The following is a 23,771-nucleotide window of genomic DNA, read 5'->3' on the forward strand; positions in this document are numbered from 1 at the left end:
GACATGCAGTCTTTCTGAAGGTGAGACAGTGTGACTTTCCAAAGTGCCTTTCTGTGTATTTTCAGTGCTTTCAATGCTGAAAGGTGTGCTTTTACAATGAGAGTGGTAGTGATGATGATATGTCAGTTTGTGGGACATGCAGTCTTTCTGAAGGTGAGACAGTGTGACTTTCCAAAGTGCATTTCTGTGTATTTTCAGTGCTTTCAATGCTAAAAGGTCTGCTTTAACAGTGAGAGTGGTTTCGGCCTTCCCCTTCGGCCGAAAGGGCCCCTTGGAGCCCGTTCGGCCGAAGGAAGAGGCCAAGGAGGAGAGGGCAGGCACATGCCTCCTCCTCCGCGCAGGGCTTTGGCAGCCCTGAGGTGTCCTTCGGAGGACACCTCAGGCCTGGCAAAGCCCCGAGGACAGGAGCAGGGACCGTGCACCTGTTGTTCCTGCCCTCATGGGCCCCTACTGGTTCTCTGGGAGGCAGCTGGGGGCCAAGGAAGGGCAGGAGGAGCAGGCGCGCGCCTGTCACCCCCTCCCCCCAACCCCCCCCCCCCTAGCTGTCTCTCAGACAGCTGGAGGTCGGGAAAGGGAGCAGAGAAAGCCCCGCCCCAGAGGGTGGAAGCTCCGCCCCCAGCATGTGGCCCCGCCTCCAGAGGGTGGAAGCTCCACCCCTGGTACGCGGCCCCGCCCCCGGAGGGTGGAAGCTCTCTCCCCCGCTTTGGCCCCCCAGTTGTCTGAGGGACAGCAACCCAGCCCCCGGCTCAAAAAGGTTGCCTACCCCTGAATTAGAGTAAGAATAATATGATTATTGAAGCAGGGTAATATTTCTGATGATTTGCAGAATTATAAATACAGTGGTACCCCGGGATACGAATTACCCAGCTTACGAATTTTTCGGGATACGAAAAAATCCCATAGGGATTTATTGTTTCGGCTTACGAAGGTTTTTTCGGGTTACGAAAAAACCTCGGCGCTATTTCGCCACCGGAGGGCAGCAGAGAGCTATTTTTTTCCATTAGCGCCTATGGCAATTCAGGTTACGAAGGTTTTTCGGGTTACGAAATTAGCCGCGGAACGAATTAATTTCGTAACCCGAGGTACCACTGTAGTCTGTATATGAATTTTAACTAAGTTACATTTTACCAAATCCTAATTTCTGTTCTTTCTGTTTATGTTCTAGTTACAGCAAATTAATTTTATGAGCCTCATGCAGGTAGTAGGATCATCCTTTGCTAGTCTACCAAATCTATCACAGCAGATGCATCAGACACAGCCTTTTCAGCTGGGAAGAAGTCAGGCTTTAAGTGTTGGAGGCAATGATATAGAAAGTTCTCCCCACAAACATCCAGCAGATGGCTTTCCAAAAACACAAATGCCAGTTCTAGAAAATCATGGGACTGTTAATATGGAAAACACTGGAAATCGTGGAACAAATGATTTATATAATCGAAACCATAAAGAAACTCTTCTAGTAAGTAGAGATTTTTAGAATAAAAAGTTGTAATTCATGTATTGCTTTCAAGATTTGGTCTGTGTATTCAGCCATTCTGTTATTTTTGTTTATAAACAAATGTTTTTCTTGTTTAGAATCCTCCACACATCGGTGATTCTTCACATTTACCAGAGAACCAGTCCAGTGGAGCAAGGCCGATACCACCATTTCAGAGCTTCCTTCCTCAGGTTCCAGCCAGGCCACTACCTCTTTTGTCTGTTCCCCTAAATGCTGAAAAGAAACCTAAGCTTATCCCAATGGCAAAACCTATGTATGGTGCAGATGGGCTTCCTTTGCTTAAACTTAATCCAAACTATGAATTCCGGCCATTCAACATATGTTCCATAAAAACTCCTAAAACCCTCAATGACCCACACCCACAACAAAGACAGTTCTGGGGTCCACCTCCTTCTGTGAAAAATCCTCAGAGTTTATCAGCACCAGAACACAAAAATAGTTTACAAATGCATCTAAACTTAAACAGCTATGATCTGGAAGGCATAAGGCAAGCACAGGAACAGAAGAACAACTGGGGAGGACCAATGAGTAAGGAGACTTCCAGACACCTTCATCTGGATGAAGATGAAAGAAAAGAAAATATGTCACGTTCACAGAAATTTCACGTACGACTAAGGGCAGAGAAACCAATGGCTGACAAGGAAATTCCCTTGCATAAAACGTATGAAAACTTTGCTCAATTTCCCTTGCTTTATATGAAGTCTTGCACAACAGCCAAACATTCTTCAGCTTCAGTACCTGTTGAAATTACAGGAAAGGACACAGATTCCAGAGATCTTTGGCAGACAGGATTACCATTGCTTTATGCTAATTTACCTCCACTCATCAAGGTAATGGGTGTTATAAATTTTTTTGCTAGAACTATTTCACAATTACTCTAAAATATGTACATGAGATTTAAGTGAATATTTTTAATTACAGTGGGCCCTTGGTATCCACTGCAGTTTGGTTCTAAGACTGATGCACACCTGTGGATACCAAAATCCATGGATGCTCAAGTCTCGTTACCGTAATTACAATTGCATAGTAAAATGGTCTTCCTTATATAAAATGGCAAAATCAAGGTTTGCTTGTTGGAATTTATTTTATTTTTGGGAATGTTTTCATTCTGTGGATGATTAAATCTGTGGATATGGAGGGCCAACTCTATCACTGTTTCTTTTGCCTTATGCTATTTCCATTTCCATTAATGAAATTTGAATGTTTTGTATAAGAATCAAATGATTTATTTTATCACTGTAGGATTTGAAAGAAAGGCATTCTTCACATACTGTTCACATAAACATGCTCTATTTCCTTTCTCAAACAGTTTCAAACACCAAAGCTCATCCCCCTTCAAGAACTCATAGCATTTCAGCAAAGCCGCCAAGCTGTCCATGTCTCTCACGTTAGGTGTAAAGACCATCCTGAAAAGTTTCAGTTACTGAAGGCAGACATTACAACATATGAAGCAAGAGAAGACAAAAATAGTAAAAAACGGTAAGAGTAAACAATGCTCATCTTCCAGTATTTGATCAGAGGATCCTTGTAAAACTGGGAGGGTGGCACTTGGGCTGCTTGCAGGAGATGGAGGGAGGAGAAAGGAGAGTTATGAAGAAAGATCCTTGTGAAACTAGGAGATTGGTTGGAGCTGTTGGCAGGGAGGAGGAAGAAGAGGCTTGGAAAACGATCTGGCCAAATTCTGTTTGTAAAACTGGGAGGTTGGCACTGGGACTTTTGACAGAGAGGAGCAGGAAAAGGAGACTGTCCTCATTCTTCAGCAGCTACTATACAAACTTGTCAATAATCAAATTTGTGGAAGGGAAACCTGTGAGTATGGCCAGCTGTATATATAAAAACAACAACAAAAGTAATTTTAATAATTTCTTCCCACTGTGAGAAAGTCTGAAAAACATTCAGTTTTCAAAGCTATTTGGAGATTTTCCTGCAAATCAACCACTTGCAAATTTTGCTAAGAATCAGTCCGCAGCTACAGCTTCTGTTTAGCACAAAATGACTATGTGTGAATTTTGTACAAAAATAAGTTGCCGGCCTTCCAGGATTCTTTTCATGAGAGTTTTTGTGAGACTGAAAAAAAATTAATCATTTTTTCAAACATTTTCAAATATTATTTCCATCCCTATTCCCAACAATGGTGAACACATTGTTGTTAGTGGGGTGCACCAGCCTAGGAGGAGCCTATTCGGCAGCTATTTGCCATGGGACCAGGCCTAACTTGTAGAAGGATGAAATTTTGGCTATTAGCCAGGTAATACAGAGATATTGTATTAGAATTTGATTAAAATGTTGATGTGACATACTGTATCTCCTTATATGAAAAATGGTCCATCCATAACTGAAGGCTCCTGTCTCCCTGTATGAACTTGTCTGTGCCTTGAGACCTTGCAGAGGACCTTCTCTCTGTCTCATCATGCTCAAAGGTACATCTGGTGGGAACATGGGAGAGTGTCTTCTCTGTGGCTGCTCCCAGGCTCTGCAACTTTTTTCCAAGAAATGATAGTCTGGCCTTTGAGAGCTAACTCCTCAGGGGAAAGGGCCTTTCATATGCTGTGCTGTTTACATTTTTTCTTTTTTCTAATAGTTACGCTTTTAACTGCTTTTAATGTTATTGATAGTTTAATTATGCTTTTATGTTTTGTATGATGTACATTTATTTAGATGTACCCGTTTTACTTTCATAAGCTACTTTGAGTTTGACTGGAAAAAGGCGGGATATAAATAAATACATATTTAAATTTAATAATGATAGACAGAAGAGGCGTGTTGAGAAACAGATCAAGAAGGAAGAAAGGAAGAAAACACCTGTAACTCTTCAACAAGATGATTCCACTGATTTAGTTGATACTTTAGAGCAAACAAAGGTATGATATGGAAATATTAATTCATCTTGTTTAAAAATTATGCTATACTTCAGAAATATGAACAGCTAGACCACTCTAAATATTCCTATCCCTTTCCAATGTAGACCAGGAATGTAAAACTAGAAGGAGCTGGATTCCTGAGTGCCAAGCTATAATAAACCCGATGCCTTCAGTGGTTATACCTCCTGATATAGGGTTTCTGATGAAAAGAGCAGGTGCTGCTTTGCTGCCCAGTTATTGTGTTTGTTTCAGGGATTGGGAGCTGTGTAAGAAAACACTTGTAGAAAACCTGTGGAACATCTGGCAGAGAGTGAAGGAGCTATCCATAAATGGGTTAACTCTGCTGCTGCCCAGGCTAGGCAAGATAACTAGTTATTTAAAAAGAACCTCTATTGATCCTCATCTCTTTCTGCTTCAGTTCTTCTCCTTGCCTCATCCAGGAATGGTTGTATGTCCATCTTCTCCACTTTCTCTGGCCTTATTTCTTCTATTTTAATTCATCTTTTTTTATCTTTCTCCTTCCTCAGTCCTATGCTATTTTTTTTAAAAAAAGCCTTTAGCCTTCTATTTCCTGTGTTAGTTTGCTCCCTCACTAGTTTCCCTTTTCTAACTCTCTTTCCCTTTCGCACTTGTTTCTCAAACACACCCTTGGGATGTGAATGGTTAAAACCAAGTCCACCAAACCAAGCACTGCTTTTCAGAGCACTCCTGCCCAAGGACACATCCATCTAGTCCAGGATGTGCATGTGATCCTAACTGCCTCAACCAGGAGCTGTAAAACCATGCATACGACAGCCCTCCCATGGCAATGGCTGCCTCCATCCTTGAATGAATCTTCACAGTATGTCCAATCTTTCATTCTTTACTGGACCTGGGGAGTCTTTTCTATTCTTTTCTGTATCTCAACCTGTTAAGGAACTGAAGCAGGAGAAGATGAGAATCAGTAAAAGTTCTTTTTAAATAATGCAACTTTTTTTCCTAGCCTGGGTAACAACAGGACTTAACCCATTCATGGATGGCTTCTTCTCCTTGTCAAGAATTGACCTTCATGATAAATTCTCCAATGTGTTTTTTGGTCCCCTGCCCCTCCCCCCTTAATCTGAGGTGGAGGAAACAAGGAGTGAAAGAAAGCAATCACAGCTGATACTTCTAGGGATTTCCTAGGATTTCTTGCGATTTCCAGCTGAAAAGTAGTCCCAATTGTTTTCCCTTTTGCCTTCCCCATGTATGGATGGAGAAGGGAGAATATTTTTGCTTTACTTGCATAGAGGGAAATAAGGAGTCCACTGTTAGTGGTGCTTCTAGAAACTGGCAAAGTACTGAACTGGGACTCAGCTGGCTGCTAAACAGAAGTTCCTTCTAACAACAGCTAACAGTATAACAAGGAGTTCCTTGTGCCTCTAGTCAGAAGTAACAAAAGGAATTATCTGGTCATCACAAGAGAATCTCTTTTGTTATTTCTGATCTGTGCTTGGACATACCAGGAACTTCTTTTCTTCCATAAGAGAATACTTGCTATAGTGTACTTCAAAACAAGGGCTGTTTTCACAGCCGATCAACCTGTTGAAGTGAACTTTATAGAAGGAAAAGGAGAGATGCAGTGGAATTCATCAGGACAGGTCAACACATGTGCTACTCAGTACCAAAAGAATCCTGAGGCACTTTTTAAATTTCTCTAATAAGCAGTCTACTGACAAATATAATTTGATTTTCCAGCTGCAGCAGATTGATGTAATTAGAACAGATTTCATCTTTCCCTCCTCAAATGCTTTCTGGGTAGTATTTTTTTAAAGAAGTTAGTAGAATTCCTAGGTAGTATTTTTAAATACATAAATGCTATTTGACATAAATAGAATTAAACAAATCACTTTTGCAATGTGTGAGCAATTGCCTTTATTACACGTTGAGACCATTTCTAGGATGGAGGGAATTGTATTTCAAATGAGGATCAGAATCAGAGAAACAAATTTAATTATATGATTTATCAAAATGCAGCTTCAAACCAGGCATTATGCATTACTGAAGGAGGTGACACACTAATTTGTTACATAGTTGTACATATCGAAAAATACTAAAAGTATTTTAAAGTGTGCTAGTAGCAAATGAATGATGTATAGGTGTTTCAGAATACTTTTTTATTTTATTTTAGACTAATGGAACAGAATTCAGCTATGATCTCAGTGATACTAATGTCCTATTGAGTGAGTATTTCAAACAAAACTATGTTGAAAAAAAACTTTTTGGCAGTCCTGAATGGCAATGCAAGATTCTCCAGCTAGTCTGTGGAGCACCACTACTTCAAAATCAAAAGATAAGAAGGGACAGCTGGACTGATATTATTTACCATATAGACCTGACTATAAGTTAATTTCATGTATAAATCAAGGGCAGATTTTGGAGAGAAAATTATGCTACATGTGGATAAGTTGAGTGTAAAACTTATATAGCTGTCATTAAGCCACAAAAGCTACAACTGCAGTTTCACTCTCCTTAGCAGTGCTTTACACCTCAGGAAGTGTTGCATCAAAGCCGTCTGTCCTTCAAGCTGATTTTTCCCATACAGCCTACTTTTGGAATGGGGGGGGGGGAGGTGAGCATAATCCATTCCTGCAGGTGGCTGAACAGGATGAGTCTCAGTTGGCGGAAGTTACCAAAAATTTTATTTTCCAGATGGTTGCAGATGAAGGTTTGGAAACTGGGCAGTGAGTGATTTGCCAGGCCTTGTGAAAAAGAGACATAACAGCAGTTAAGTCTTGTATCACTACCTGGAACTCAAGCCCTACTGGATGACCATTTTCCTCAATTTCATATGGATGACTTTTTTGTAATACCTTCTGGGGTTTTCCTTCCAGGCAATTTATGTTTTCTCCATTTGGTCCAAAGCATCATCAGCTAATGCTAATATTCCTGTAATCAATGCCAGTGCTTTTTTAAAAATGAAGATTCTCTAATGACCCAGCCAGATCATTCTTAACAGAGCGCTAAGAATCCCAAAGCTGAGGTTTCTCCTGGTTCCTCACCTCTTACTATTACAAGGGGGAGGGAAGAAAATAAACCAAAAAAACTCTTATTTGGAAGCTAAGCCTACTACCCAGAATACCTTCCATTCTCATACAATCTTTTATCTTTTGAGACTCAAATGTGATTCAAATTTTCTGCCAATTCTGCTCAGCCTCCAGAGGCAAAGCTGAGGATGCACTGAACTTACCCTGGCCTGTGCTCTTCCTCCCCAGTTTTCATTGGCAGCCAGAGGTCTGTAAAAGATTTGATGGAAGACAGATAGATCATAATAGCTCTACACCAGTCTCCTTAACTTGTCTGACTAGCAAAACAAGGACACTGGTTTCCATCAAGCCTTCTCTCTTTGGGCCTGATCACTTGAGCTGGGATGGTTGTACCTAGCCTCCTGGCATCTGAGAAGGTCTTATACCTAAACCTTGGATATTTGCAGCAGGTCACTAATACTCCCCTTTCTTCTCATCAGTGTTCCATAATCTGAATGAATAAAATGATTTAGTAGGCCTTTGTGAGATAGTTACAGTGAAAAGACTTTATGAATCCAGTTTTTAAAAATTGCACAGGTGTGCACAGACTGCCAAAAATGCCCCAAAGCGATTGTAGAAGTGTCTGTTAGTCTATTACTTGTTTTGAAAAAATTATTCCCTGCCTGTAAACAGTGCACAAACTATTTAAAAAGTGAAAAATAATGATGTGTTTGTAGCTAAAGGCCGAGAGGCCCCAAAAACATGGTTGGGAAATACTTTTGAGCCCAGGACTGCATGTCTTGGATTTTATGACCTTTACCTTCCCTGCTTGTCAATGAGTCATATCCCATTTCAAGATGTTTCTTTATTACTACGCATTTCACAGTAGATTACCAGTGCTTAATTTCAAGCAAAACTTGCAAATGATTGTTTAGGCCTTCTTTAATTCTAAGACTCAGGAAGACTTGAACAACTTTCACAGTATTCTTGAAATATGAAATATTTCAGGAGTTACATCATGTTAACAGTGGTGCTTATTTTGGCTTCCTTTCTTTTCTTTTTTTATACAGATTTTTATAATCATTTTTTGTTATGTGGTTTGGGGCTCATTTTTTAATGCAATTAATGTTAGTTTTAAGAATTTGTGTTGCACAAAATAGCAAAAAATGTTATTTTTCTTTGTATTCTAACCCGAAGTAGGAAAGTTTTTTTCCCCTTGATATTGACCTTAATTTTTAATGTGAAACAACACCTATTTATGCAACAATCCCTAGCATTTTCAGTCATACTCAGAGGAAGGCTAAGGCAAACACCCTTTGAACAAATCTTGCCACGAAAACCCTATGAAAAGCTCACTGTAAAAATGACTTGAAGGTAACAGTACACATACAAGGCAAGAGAGTTTCAGAACTGATTATTTTTAAACTGTTTTAATTAATGTGTTTTAATTGATGTTTATTGTTTATTTGCTGTTCTCTGCCTCTTTTGGTACATGAGAGGTGGGTAATAAATAATGATGATGATGATGATGATGATGATGATGCAATAATAATGGGCAACTGGTGGGGTGGGCAACTGTGAACGGCTGGGGAGCTGCATACCCTGACACATGCACATCCCACTGCAAAAAATGAACAAACAGTTTATTTGGCCCAAATGCTCCCAGTATCCTGTAGGAGCTATAGGTAGCATTTTAACTATATATTAGCCTCTCTCCCAGGGCCATAAATGTGGCATTTTGAGGACATTTGGGGGTAAACTAAGTTTAACCCTTGAGGGGCCTTGACAGCCACAAAAATGCCCCTTGAGGGGCACCCTGATCTAAAAGGCAAAAAGCTGGTGTGAATTGTGAAAATCATGAGTTCAGGTAGATGCATGGCATAGTTCAAGAATTATTACCTATAAAGCCCTACATGGCTTGGGCCCGAGTTACTTGAGGGACCGCATCTCCCCATATGATCTGCCCCACCCCACACACTCAGAACATCCGGCAAGAATCTATTGGAAACACTATCTTCCAAATATGTCTCCTCATCTCAAAAGAACTTCACAATAATGGCCCTGAGGTTGTGGAACAGCTTTCCTGACGAGCTCCGCCTTACGACCCCCTTGGAAACATTTAAAAAGAGGCTTAAAACCGTGCTCTTTCACCAAGCTTTCCCCCCACCCCACCCCGATGAGTGATAATTGATATGCCCTATCTGACAATGATATTCTGCCCTTGCCCCTGGATGGCTGATGGTTTGATAAATGTTACATTTTACTGTTTAGTGTTTTATAAGATTGTTGTATGTATTTCGATTTTAGTAGCCTGCCTGTAACCCCGCTTCAATCCATTGGGAGAGGCGGGGAAACACAAATATATTATTATTATTATTATTATTATTATTATTATTATTATTATTATTAACTGTCTAGAAGTTGGAATGGATTGTGAGTATCATGAATTCAAATACATTTTCCCGCAGAAGATTCTTTATGCCATGTATCATTGTTATCACCATATCTTTATGGTAAAAATATAGTGAGCTACCTCACAGATTATTGTTAGGGTTGAGCAGAATCGCACACCTGTTCACAGGCTGGGTATTGGTGGAAGGCATTACAGTCATGTGGTGGAACATAAACATTTTCCCAGCAGTGGGCTTACAGTTTGTACTTATGGATTCTTAACTTGTTTATCTCTTCTTTTGTTTTGTTTTGCTGCATCCATCCCTCAAAATAGTCCAGGACCTTATATAATGTTTCAGAAGCTATTTGGGGGAAGAGGGTGGTGGCTATTGTGAGAAACTCTAAAAGGTATTCATTATGTAGAGGAGTGCTACTAGACACCATCTCCCTAAATGAGAGGGAAACTTAAAAGAAAGCCTCAGTTGAAACATGTAGCAGTCAAGCAGGCTTAAGTGAGAGTAGACAGTCCAATATATTTTTGTTATTGCTGTGTGCCTTCAAGTTGTTCCCGACTTAGAGTGACCCTAAAGCAAACCTATCACAGGGTTTTCTTGGCAAGTTTCTTCTGAGAGGGTTTGCCATCGCCATCCTCTGAGGCTGAGAGACTGGGATTTGCCTAAAAGCACCCAGGGGACTTACTGTACATGACCGAGCTGGGAATTGAACTCTGGTCCCCAGAGTAGTTGTCCAATGCTCAAACCACTACACCACACTGGTGTAAATCATTTTTTTAAACTGTTTTTATTAAATTCGAATGATACTTTTTCAGTTTTTACATACAAGTAAGATGTTGCAACAACTGTTGAGGTTGTTTTCTTACTTTTGATGTGGATATTATATCTTCTCTTTATAGACCCAGAGACAGTTATTTCTTCAGCAGAACTACATTACTTGGCTTCTGTAAGAAAAATGCCCACACATCTTCAAGAGACTAGCACAAATACAGATACTGGTAAAATATCTGAAACTCACATTGCTATTTTTTCAGGCTTTTAAAATGAAATTCTTTTTCTCTGCATTAACTTACTGTAGTTATCAGTATCAGGTAACCAACCCTTTGCACCCCTGCAAAGGGTCCATACAGGATTGCAACTAAAAGTTACAGAAGTGATTACAATCAAAATAATTTTGCTGTATAAAATATTGAAATCAGACATTTTTCAAATCAGATTTTCCAGTTTTTTCTCTTAACAATTATTCAATAGAATAGATGATTGCATTTATTGTGTGCAGAATTAGACGTTGATTCAACTTTTGTTTTATTTTATTTTTCTTATCAATCCAGTTCTTAAATCACACCAGAATATACAAACTAACTTGGAAGAAATAGTTGATGAATCTAGTAAAAATCAACCAATCATCTTTGCTTCTGTTTCTACATCTGTAACGGGTGTGTATGCTCTTTCTATTTGTGTTAATTGCATTAATTTGTTGTTGTTGTTTGATATAACTCTCTTTTAATGCATAACAGAATTGTTTTGTCTTTCTTTTGATCCATATTGATTTTATTGGGTTTTTTAATTGATCAAGGTCTTCAACCAGCTGAAGAAACACAAATGGTCTCAGAGGTTCCTTCTGAACTTAATGAAAAACAGGGAATCAACTGTGCATCTCCATCTGTAAAAGGTGTGCTTTCTTGTAATTCTTACTACAAATAATGAAATGCATGTGTGAAAAATATGTCTATTGTCTTTTTTTAGAAAGCTTTAATATGTTTCACAGCTCTTAAAATCCAAAGCGAGATTTTATGTATAAAAATAAGCCCACAGAGATCATTTATTTTCTCTGCTAATGAGTGTAAATTTCTTATTGATCTTTATTAAATGCCACAGCTAACTCCATTTTATAAATGACATTTTTACTTACTTTCCTCTCTTTTGTTGTGACTCATTTTTCAAATACAAGCTGTAAAGTTCATATTTTAGTTTTCCGTTGGTCTTGTTCAACTAATCTCAGAAGAAGAAAAGAATAGACTTTCTCTTAGTACTTCAGCTGTTATGATGATCGAGGTTCCTACAATAGGTTGCATATTTTCTCCTTATATTAACAATTTCTTTCTTTCTTTGCAGATGTAGTACCTTCATGTGCTCCTCAGACTTTGCCACCAGAACTGCACTTGAATCTCACATTCCTTACTGAAGGAACAAAGAAGACTTCACCATTCTCGTCTGATATGGTCAGTAATGAGAAATATTTGTTGATATTAGAATCTATGCATGTCTGTCTTTTTAACCTTGTTTATATTATCTACAGAAAAGATAATCAGTTCTGTAACTGCTTTGTAGAAATATTTAATAATGTAATATTGCTTGCTAAATATAATACAGTTCTTTTAAATGTCATTTAGACGGGACAAAAGTATATCAATGTGATTGATATAGAAGATGGTGATTTTGTGAAAAATTTGCCAGATATCTCTGAGTCTGCTCCAAAACTCATTACTAGACAAGCCATGAAAGCTGAATTCCCTACTTCTGCTGAACTACATCACATGGCAGCATCTGTTACTAATATAATTTCACCTGATGAATTTGACAGAGAAGGTGAGTTTCCTATGTTTTCTTTTGAAAAACTTTAAAAACCTATTCTTTCTAATATCATTAACTGAGTAACTATGAGAAATGTGAGGCCCTTCCAAAAAATTTTCTGTTCTTGGCAAAATGTTATGTCTTTTGTTTTATGTTTCTTTATTACCACTTTGTGAGAAGCAACTGTGGAAATATGTAATTAAATAAAACCATGCAGAATTCTGTAATACTAGTATACTACTACTAAATAGAAATCTCCAAAGGTAACATGGGTTAATCCCCCCCCTCTCTTATTTAAAGGAGATACTCTTCAGTCTGAATTAGTACAAGCACCACCAAAGACGACAGAGACAGATGCTCTTAGTGATCCTCTCACAGTGGACTTCTTGCATGAGGATTTCAGTACTACTTATTCCAGAAGATTGTCAGCCAGAAAAATCAGCAAAGAGCACATTTCTGCCAAACTCCAGGAAATGGATAGACAGCTATTGACATTACAAAATGTGGCTGAAAGAATGGAGAAAGAATTTAGAAATACTAAACTGGTATATATAAACTTTATGTACTTCTTTCTCTGTAGCATTGTCTCTTTCTCTCATTTGACAAATGTAGTGAAATTAAAATATATATAGTTTCAAATGGAGGATATATCATACCTAATTTGATATGTCTATGGACTGCTGCCTTCATAGTGAACTAATTTCAGAAAAATAATTACCAGAATCCTGAATCAAAGTGTGCAGAGCATAGGACTCTGCACACATGGTTCAACACTGCTTCTGCCTCTGAAAGGCAGTCTGCAAGTCAGGGGAGTGCTGCCTCAGCCTTTTACTGGTATCTCGGGGGGGGGGGGGGGGAGGCAGTAGCAACCAGATTAGAGGTATAGGGCAGTGACTTCATTTCTCTTCCCTTCGATGCAAAAGTCCAGCTGGGCATTATCTAGTTGTCTCCTCATTCCTTCACTCTTTGCCCCAGCCACTAAACCGCTGGGGCACATTCCCAATGGCTTGGAAGCTGGATGGGGGAGGTGTTTGGGCACTGTACAATAAGTTGGTAAATAGTTCTTTCTGCATCATTCAAAAAAGATGTACCCTGAGCTACATGTCACCAACAGGATTCCAAGCAGTATGTCCATGGCATATCCAAAGTGATAATTTACCAAGTGAAAGCATGCTGAGGATATTGTTTGACCAGCCTGTCCTTGGAAAAATCACTTATTAATCCTGTTTTGGGGTCAAATTGGTCCCAAATAAGTTACTGTTAAAAAGATGGATTTGACATTCTCAGCAAGCCAAAACGAGCAATCCATGACCACTAGAATAGTCCCTCATGCCAACTATTCAAGATAGGAGACCAACATTCTGATCCATGTTGCAGAGCTAGCATTTTCTTGTGCTGTTTAAGTGAAGATGACTTCCCCAGCAGCAAGATCCATTTGTAGGAATTTTCAGGGCCCATCCATCATCCCTAATCTGATATACAGCACAAAGCTATGCAAAAAGAAGGCACTTTTCTCCTAAGCCATCATATGGTGCAGAGGATATCATTAAATTTCATGCATTCCTCCATGACAACAGAAACTAATGTTTCTTATAGTAGCTTATAATAGCCTATCAGATAAGGACTATGTTGCTTCCACATTCCTTTCTTCAGCTCCTTGTTACCATTGACTTTGCACAAAAGGCTTCTCCTAAAGTGAAGCAGCTATCATGTTCATAGCAGTCTTTTGACTAAGGATATTTCATGGCTTTGTTCATTATCCAGATATTGGGCTTTTACAGCTAGGCTTGTGGAAACCAAAAGCAAACTCTGTAGGATGTAGTGTCTTTATTCAAGTTAGCCCCATAATGGAAAAGAAAGATTAAGCACAAAACAGCAAAGATTTATAAATTCTTAGCTGTTCTTCATTCAGGCCTCTAACTATGAGGGCTTCAGACACGAAATCTTGGCCATTTCATCCATACTTTCCAAACTCCTAGACTTTTGTTCTTGCCCCTAGAAAACTACTCTAGAGATGGGTTCCATAATCAGCTCTTCAATAATTAAGAGGCTTAATATTTTAAGAATTACATGTTGTTCTTCAGATACTACCATATGTGGGCTTTAAACCAATAGCGTTGGTGGTGCTAAGTCTCCTTTACTTCACAGTGGCATTCCTAGTTAGTTTAATTTCCAGGGAAGGGGTAGGCAAAACAAGGCCCTAGAGCTGCATGTGGACCCATCAAGAGTGTTTTTTCTTCATGAACCACCTAGATTTTGGTAGACTGCCCTTATTCTGGCAAAAACAGAATGAATTGCAATGAGTGGTGATTTTAAATTTTCTGCAGTCTCCCCCACATACCCTATTCAACATCAGAAATACACATTTTCACAACTAGAAGTTGTTGTTTTTTTGTTCATATGCATTTTCCCTCACTCTACTTTTTACACAAAACAGTATTCTTAGTCACAATCTTCTTTTGTACTAAAAATCTGCCCCATCTTTCACTGAGCACAAGATTCCTACTTTCTTCTCTGTCTCAAGTCATCTTATCCTGCTGAACATGTGTTCATTGTACAGCCACCCAGGCAATTAGAAAACCTCTGTTTTTAGTCTTCAAAAGCTAAAAAGAGGCTGTCTTCTATGCAAGAAAGACATAGGTTCCAACAGTGAATATATTCATTAAATTTAAAAATCTTTGCTGGAAAAAAAATCTTCCAAAGGATGAAGACTTCACAGATAAATTTGTTCTGTATTTGCTACTGCTGGAATTCCTGTGTTAACTATCCATGTTAAACCTGTGATGTATTTTTTTCAGGTAGTGGAAACAGTCGAAGAAGCAGGTTTGGTGACTGATCCCAGAAACGATGACATTTCATTTTTTGCCCCAGATGTTAACGTTTCCAAAGAAGGTGAGTCTTCTTGGATTCCCTAGTTGACCTGCCTTGTTATTACTAGTGTGTGATGAACAGAATAGGCTTGGCTTGAGAATGATTGGGAAGGTGAAATAGACAGGGAAGAAGAAAAAATTTTACTGGATGAAAACATTCTTGAAATGAATAAAAAAAGATGCAGGGAAGGGATAAGAAAATCCAAGGATTTTGAATTATCCTGATCTTGAACAGTTAGATTAGACTAGAGTATGCTTATTTATTAATTGATTTTAAATATGTTGCTAAAAATGCACAACTTGTAAAGAGCATATTACAATCAAAGATGTTAAAAGGCATGAGAGAATAAAAAGATACGGCCAAAATGACCATAAAGGGAATGTCAGCCCTGCATTAGAGTGCCATAATTCTAAAAGTCTTCTCCCTAATAAAGGTCTTCTACATGTGCCTTATTTCAAGGAAAGATTGGGTGACTGGAGCAGGGTCTCAGAAATAGATCTCAAGGCCTGGTTTCCGTATATGGTAATTTTTTAGATGAACTTGTCCCAAACCATTAAAAGCTGTATAAGTCAAATCCAGCAATTTGTGTTAAGCCTTTGGGAGCCAGTGCATCTGATAAAGTATTGTTATAATGTTACTAAATCTCCCAGTCTAGGCAACAATCATGCAGCCTTGTTTTGGACTGGCTATGATGTCTTCAAAGACATTCTCGTGTATAATGCATTATTAAGAATCTAGACAGGCAGTTACCAAAATGTGGTTAAATATGGCCAGGCTGTTTCCATCTGTATAGGATTACAGCTAGCATATCCACTGCATAAAAGATAGTTCATCCACAGAGGCTATTTGAGCTTCTCCCAACAATCTGTAAGTATCCCCAAGCTGTGAAGTTCATCCTTTACAGAGGCTTAAATCCTTCCAGAACAGCTTGGACACCCATTGTGGTTTTTGTAAGCTAATTTACACTAACTTGTTTCAATTATTTTTCTGTTGAAACAGAGTATTATTCAACTCGTGTGATTATGGAGGATTTTACAGAAGAAGAAGATGACCTAGAAACTAAATCCCAGACTAGTTACCTTGCCTTACAAACACCCTCTGTTTCTTCTTCAGTGTCAGCTGCTAATCTCCTCAGGGTCAAAACATCATCTCCTGGTACTATCCCTACCTGCTTTTTAAATTTTACTTTGGGTATTCTATAAATGTGCTATTAAGGAACCATTATTTGCTATACAGGTTGATTGCCCCTTATCCGGAAATCTGATATCCAGAATACTCCAAAATCTAAAAAAGTCAATGTGGGTGGCTGAGTTAGTGAGACCTTTGCTTTCTGATGGTCCAGTGTACACAAATTTTGTTTCATTCACAAAATTATTTAAAATATTGTGCATAAAATTATTATAGGCTATATGACACATACTGTAAATAAATTTTGTGTTTAGACTTACTATATATACTATTGTATAAGTCTAGAAATTTTAGTCAAAAATTTGAATCCAAAAACCTGAGTCGACTTATCTATGGATCAATGTAAATACTGTACTTTAACTCATAAAAAGAGGAACCATCTCCTGATGAAAGGCAAGAACATAATCTGCCCTGCCCCCTGTACTCTCTCATCCATCCTGCCTTTTGTGTGACCACAAACAGTTATGCTTGCTGAACTTTTGTAAATTCTTGGGCATTGCTTTCTTTTGCTTTTCTCCTGGAAATGTTGCTTTGTTACATGTCCCAGAGTTTTAACCTTAACTTATCCATGGGTCATATCAAAATCCATAATTTTGTTCCTAAAACCTGCCCTCGACTTATACATGAGGTCGACTTATAGTTGAGTATATACAGTACATCCCATCTCCAAGATAGCTCATTATGTTGTTTGTTTATTAATTGTTGTCAAGTCAACCTCAAATCATGGTGACCTTATGGATATCTTCAAGACCCCCTGTCCTCCACTGCTCTGCTTAAGTCAAGTAGATTCAGGCCTGTGACATCCCTGATTGAGTCTATCCATTTGGAGTGCTCTCTTCCTCTGTTTCTACTATCTTTTACCTTTCCTAGCAATATTGTCTTCTCTATTGAGTCATGCCTTTTCATGATGTGCCCAAAGTACAACAGCTTCATTCTCCATGAGACTTATGGAACATTTTATAGTCCTGATGAAAAATCTGTATTTAGGACAAGAGGCCACTGTTAAAACAGGATATGGAGGAAACAGAATGGTTCCCAACTGGCAAGGGGGTCAGGCAAGGCTGCATATTATCACTGTACTTCTTCAACTTGTATGCAGAAAATAACATACGGAGAGCAGGTTTAGACTTAGAAAACATAGGAATGAAGATAGGAGGATAGCCTGACTGCCTGCCTTAGATCTTCACAGTATGCTGAAAGGTCATGTTCTTCCTTTTTGTTCTCTGGTTTACAGTGGAGCAAAAAACAGACTGCAACGTCTTAAACTTTTGACCAGCCACTAAGTATAGAAGTCATGGCAACTGTTTCATTTATTTTAGAATACTTAAAAAAAAGGAAATAGTATTACTTTTCATTCATTTTTGTGAGAATTCTAGCAGTAAGGCAATTGTCCTGAGGAATATATTGCTGCATAATGGGAAATATTCTGCTGAGGCTTCCTTTGCAAACTGTAATAGAACCTTATGGTCTCTTGTGGGTTTTGTACTGTAATTTTACACATTTTTGTACAGTCTACTTAATAATTTATCTTTCTTTTGTAGATCTTAATTTTAATTCAGAAGAACTGGATGAGAGGTACGTATGAGAAAACATATAGTTAAAATAATACCAAGCTAGAGCCTGGACACACATCTCAGCGAAGACTGTTTTGACTATTATGCCAGAGTGAGATTGGCAAAAAAGTGATTTTTTGCCTTTGCCAATGCATCCCTAACATGCTGCCCAGCAGAGCTATTCTGAATGGTGAAGAATCTGTTTGAATCAGGCCCAGGGGGATAAGAGTTACATGGTGTGAGAAATTTGCCTAGATACTTTAAAGAGAAAGTGTTCATATTCACTCAGAACTTAACACAGTTATTGCAGAATCTAGCAACATTTGGTTAGAGGGTTTTGGGGAATTAATTTTCAGTCGTTACATCCTGATAATGTGAACAATACACTTTAATCCCTCTGCATATAGGCCTGACCCTGCCCATCTTGGATGATGAGTAGAGATGGATTGATCTGCTGGGTCCAGGGCATAATAAATGCCTGCCACTTAAAATGAGGCAGTAACATGCCTCCTCCTAAAGAGGTTCTCTCTGAACTCATAAGTATGGATTAGTGTTTTCCCATTGCTAATCTCCTCTTTTTAGGTTAGGTGCTTAAGAATGTGGTGGCTAGGGAGTTTCAGATGTTCTTAGCAGAAATAGATTATCTAGAGCCAGTTCAGTCTGTTCATGCATGGGCGTTGTACTGAAAGAAGCCTTAGGGGCTGTACACAGCTGGCTCGGGGGCCATGGCAACCGCATACTGTGGCCCCAATCCAGCCTTTCCTGGGTGCCTTTTTGCGCCCTGGAAAGGACAAGATAGTCGTGATGCCGTGGCTGGACAGCACTCCTTTGGTGCAACGTTGTATGGATGCAGCGCCAGAGGAGTGCTGTGATGCTGCGCACCATGTGGAGCGGCGCATAGCATCATGGCGCCCTGGGGCAGAGTCGGGGCATGCGTCATATGGATGCAATGCCCCGACTCTGCCCCCAAGCCGGCCTAAACAGCCCTTTTGTTTGTCTGACTGATGACTTTAGGGGAAAAAATACCTTCTTACTCCTCTTGGATCTCTCAGTGGCTTTAGATACAATTGATCATGCTATTCTGTTGGACTAGTACTAGTATGAGAGAAGGAGGCATTGTGATACAGTGATTCTGTTCCTAACTGTAGAGTGAGCTCCAGTGATTGGTATTGTGGTGCCACAGATTTTCATTCTGTCACCTGTGCTGTTCAGCATCTGGATGAAGCTACTGGGGAGGTCATTAGGAGTTTTGGGATTGTTAGGTGCTATCAGTATGCTGAATGACACTCAGCTCTATTTTTCCTTGTGGGCAGAATCAGCTGCTTCTATGTAAGTGCTGGACTAGTGCCTAGATGCTGTAATGGGAGTTTTTCTCACTCCTGTTTAAGAAATATAATCAGTGTGTTGTTTTTCCTACAGTATTGCAGACAACCACCTGGAGATCACCGGTTTGAGTGGGGTTTCTGACATCATTACTGATCTTGTGGAGCAGGGCATTTCTGCTTCAGAACTAGGTCTTTCAGAAACACAGGCTCAAAGAATTTCCAGGTAATGTTACATTCAAAGAAAGAAAAGAATACACCAATCCAGCTTTGTTTGTGCATAAGAATTAGTGGATCTGAATTGGGAAGTTTATCTCATGTACATCAAAGTCAGCATCCTGTTGATGACATACACAGGTGTAACTGGAAGCATGTATGCTTCCTTAAGGATGCAACACTTTCACTATTTTGTCCTTACATATGAGGGCAAATAATTTGCTTCTTTTTCTCTCTGCTGCCATTCCGTGAAGGAATCCATCCATTCAGTTTTCACCTGGTATTCTCACACCCTGTAGTGGTTTTTCACAGAAATGCACATGCTTTTTTTTTTACACGAGGTTCATGGCTTTTTGTACAGAAATAATTTTTGTGCTGAAAAACTTGTTTCCCAGCAACACATTTACTTTTGTACTAAAATAACTTTTGTAAGAAAAAAAATTATGTTTGTGCAAGTGTTTTGTATAAGTAAGAATAGGTTATTTTTCAGAACCAAGTTTCCCAAGTGTCAGGAAACTAATTTTTCAACCAGAAAACAAATAATAATGAATATTCATTCCACTCTTTAATGCCTGCATGTGTACTTCTTTGGACCTTGCAGGACTGATCGCAAGGGTACACCCAGGCTTGTTCTGGTCCATTGTTTTTGAGCACTAAAAGAGGAAGGAGTAGCCTTAATCTGAAGGAAGGGGATGCTCCTTTTTCCCTTCATGCTTAGGAATGGCTGGGTACAGCTCTGCAGCTGACCAGTGGCAAGGGAGACAGATCTATGCTTGGCAGCCCCCTTGCTTCCACAGGTGGTGGACTAGATAGCTAACATGTATGATTAAAATAAAAGAGGTAGACATAACGTCATTGTTGCTGTCATACTTTTTTTCTCCTATTCTTTGTAGCAGTGTCTTATATGCTGATGTTCTAAACTCATGGATGGTTTTCATTCTCTATGTTAGTATGTATTTCTTGAATCTTCCTTGTGCATTGTGAGCAAAATGGTCACATATTTGTCCCTATGTTATTTCCTTCCAACATGTATATCAGTAACAGTGTTGTGAAAACTAATATATCCACATCTCTGTCGGTATTTGTTCCTGTGTTTTTTCAGACTCTCAAGTGCAGTGAGGAGACGTTCACGTAAAATAGAAAAGGATAAAAAAGAGTTACAAACATGGATGAAAACAAAGCAAAAGGAAAGACTTGCTGAATATCTACAAACACTAGCTGAACAAAGGGCAAAAGAACATGACCCTTTTCCTTTGAGAAAACAACTGGTAAGGCTAATTGTACTGAACTGTTTAGAAACATAGGGCTTTTTAAAAAACCACATGCACTAATGTTTGTATTGTAAGTGGTTGTTCTCAGAACTAGATGCCCCAATGACCTTCAGTTTGCATCCCTCTATAAAATGAATTTGTTGCTGTGTACCTTCAAGTAGTTCCTGACTTATGGTGACCCTAAGGCAAATCTTACTCAAGGGGTTTTCTTGGCAAGATTTGTTCAGAGAGGGTTGCTTTTGCCTTCCTCTGAGGCTGAGAGAATGTGTCTTGGCCAAGGTCACTCATTGGGTTTCCATGGCCAAGCAGGGATTCAGACCCTGGTCTCCAGAGTTGTAGTTCAGTGGTCAAACCACTACAACATGCTGGCTCTCATAAAATCCACTGCTATTTTTAAAATAGAAAATAAAATGCTTTCCATCTTTAAAATAGCTGGAAAAATACTTTCAGAATTGTTTCAGACATAACTAAATATCCTAAATTGGCCAGTGCCAATGCTGAGTGTAAAGTGAGGGATGGTGTGAAATCTGGAGAGCATACTAAGGAGACTTGAGACTATCTATCTCAGAGTGGTGTAATTATATATTAATTTAATCTCCCTTTGCATTTTTATACTGCTTATCACTGAACTAACATTTACAGTGTGTAAGCCAATTGCCCCCAACAAGCAGGGTACTCATTTTACCAACCTAGGAAAGGATGGAAGGCTGAATGGACCTTGGAGCCCTCCTCTAGGATTGAATTTACAATGTTGTGACTGCAGTACCGGCATTTAACCACTGCATCACCAGGGTTCCTTTGTAAGTAGACCTATGTTTTATGGCCAAGGTCAGCTTATTCTTCTACAACTCTCAATTAATAGTCCTTCTCTCCCTTTACCATTACCATTACCCTACTCATCCCCTTGAAAAGTAGTGGCTCAAACAGGATGTGACTCCTTATCACTTGACTATTCATTGGCTGACTATATTGAAAAGAGTGTTGTCATAACAAACTACAGTTCAATTCAGTTGTTTAAGAGCAATTGCTTTAACATTTTAGTGAGCTGTGCCTGATTAACCTTTTTTCATTTGAAACTATAATTGCTGGCTTGAAACTTTGAGCGGCAATCAGTTGCCAGTTTTGCCACTTGGGGCACAATCCCAAAAAGTTAGTCATGAAAAAGTGTGATGAATGTGTACAAAGAGTGATTAGGAGGTGAAAGAGAAAATGATTTTAATACCTGAATTCTTTTTTTTAGACACCTGGACTTTCATCACGAGATATCAAGTTACAGCAGAAAAAGAAAGACGAGAAAGATAAGTAAGTTACTTTTCAGTGTCGTTCTAGTCTTTTTACTTTCAGTTGTTCTCTCTCTGGGTTAATATATTCAATTCTTGATTTTAGCACCAGTTGCTGATATTCTGTCCTCAAATAAAAGTTATTAACCGGTAAAGTAGTCTTCTGTGTAAAGATATTTGATCTAAGCCTTGATACAAAACTCCTGATAATCTGCTGAAAAATAGATTTAAGACACAAAATGCGCAGAGAAGGAGAACCTTGAAGAAGCTCAGACTTGCTAGTGCTATAGCATTTATGCCTTGTTTAAAATTCTAAGAAACATTTGTATTTATTTAAAATGTTTCTATCTCATCCCACATCATAAGATATCTGTGTAGCTTACAATAAAATTAGTTCGCACAATTAAAAATGCAAAATTATAACATTTTAGAACAACAAAAATAATTCAAAATGTTCTAAAAACATTTCAGACTTTTCAGTAATTGAAGTGGTTAAAAGAATATGAAACCATGAACATGTATGTATTGAATGGAGTTGTTAGGATCCATTTATTAAAAAGTCCCGTGAAGATCACTTGACCCTCATGAGAAGAAAGCAAATTTTTGGCTAACTCTGGTAACCAAGGGAACTTGGAAACACTGAGATAAAGCATACAAAAAAAAAAGCCAGTTTAAAAGGCATTGGAAAGATTATGGCTGTCCAGTTTTGTAAATGAATACTGGGAACTCTATAGTCTTTGTGAAGATGGTGGATGAGTAGACACCACAGTGGCTTTATCTGATGTACAGTCAGCCAGGGGTCCTCTGTTCTTCAGATGAGACAGAGCATAACTAGACTACTGATTGCCAATCCCCGTTCTCCATTCCCCAGGGCTTTTTCCACACACCCCTGATTTATCAGCCATCCTGGAGCTAAACAAACCTCATTTATTAAATAGTACATCCTCTACACATGACGTAATTTGGTTCTTTAGCATGGCTCCTTTAAACATTAGATTTGGCCATGGCCTTAGAGCAGGGGTAGACAACCTGCGGCCCGCGGGCCGGATGTGGCCCGGTGAGGCCTTGGGACCGGCCCCAGCCCGGTCCTGCCGCCGATTGCTGCCGATTGCCGCCAGGGCCTTTGGGGGGCAATTGTCTATAGAAGCCTCCGAAACATGCATTTATATTAACATTTTTTAAAAATCAGCAAATTTTTTCGCGTGTCCTCCATTTTTTTAAAAAAAGTGTCTTCCATTTGAAAATTTTGTCCTACATTTGTCCTGGTTTATTTATATATTTAATTTTTTAAAAAAGTTATTTAATTATTTATTTTTTGGCTTCGGCCCCCCAGTTGCCTGAGGGACAGCAACCCGGCCCCCAGCTCAAAAAGGTTGCCTACCCCTGCCTTAGAGGCACCATCTGTCATATCTGATGAAGTATTTGCTGTTTTGCATGCCCATTTTTTTAGCTCCTACTTGTCCTGTGAAAGGTATTTGAAATAGTCTGCCTCTTTTCTCTGGAGATAACAACTCTCAATAATAGGGTGGCAATGGAGTAAAATTTCCATCCTGTTGTGTCAAGTTTTCTGCCCTCATGATTACTGGGATTGCCTGAACTTTTTGCCATGTCTTACCCTGTGATCTTCCACTGTTATAAGCTGGAATCCATAAGTTCCCCTATTGAATTTTTTGTCCAGAGCACAACATCTACATTCAATTCAGTTTTTGCAGAAGCAGATTGCACATAAAGTTCCATTGTGTATACAGATA

General features: G+C 39.0%; 1 protein-coding gene across 1 annotated transcript in view; it reads left to right on the forward strand.

Annotated features, from left to right (window-relative positions):
- CPLANE1 (ciliogenesis and planar polarity effector 1) overlaps positions 1–23,771 on the forward strand; it is a 100,238-nt gene that overhangs the window by 67,348 nt on the left and 9,119 nt on the right. The window contains 17 exon segments of the mRNA XM_042451335.1: positions 1,166–1,456; positions 1,573–2,325; positions 2,805–2,974; positions 4,245–4,356; positions 6,506–6,557; positions 10,645–10,743; positions 11,077–11,181; positions 11,322–11,417; positions 11,861–11,967; positions 12,139–12,334; positions 12,620–12,864; positions 15,118–15,211; positions 16,190–16,345; positions 17,920–17,953; positions 19,351–19,479; positions 20,572–20,737; positions 21,981–22,042. Of these exon segments, the coding sequence (XP_042307269.1) occupies positions 1,166–1,456; positions 1,573–2,325; positions 2,805–2,974; positions 4,245–4,356; positions 6,506–6,557; positions 10,645–10,743; positions 11,077–11,181; positions 11,322–11,417; positions 11,861–11,967; positions 12,139–12,334; positions 12,620–12,864; positions 15,118–15,211; positions 16,190–16,345; positions 17,920–17,953; positions 19,351–19,479; positions 20,572–20,737; positions 21,981–22,042 (2,867 nt within the window).

Source organism: Sceloporus undulatus, chromosome 2 (genome assembly GCF_019175285.1).
Source record: "Sceloporus undulatus isolate JIND9_A2432 ecotype Alabama chromosome 2, SceUnd_v1.1, whole genome shotgun sequence".
Classification (NCBI taxonomy): domain Eukaryota; kingdom Metazoa; phylum Chordata; class Lepidosauria; order Squamata; family Phrynosomatidae; genus Sceloporus; species Sceloporus undulatus.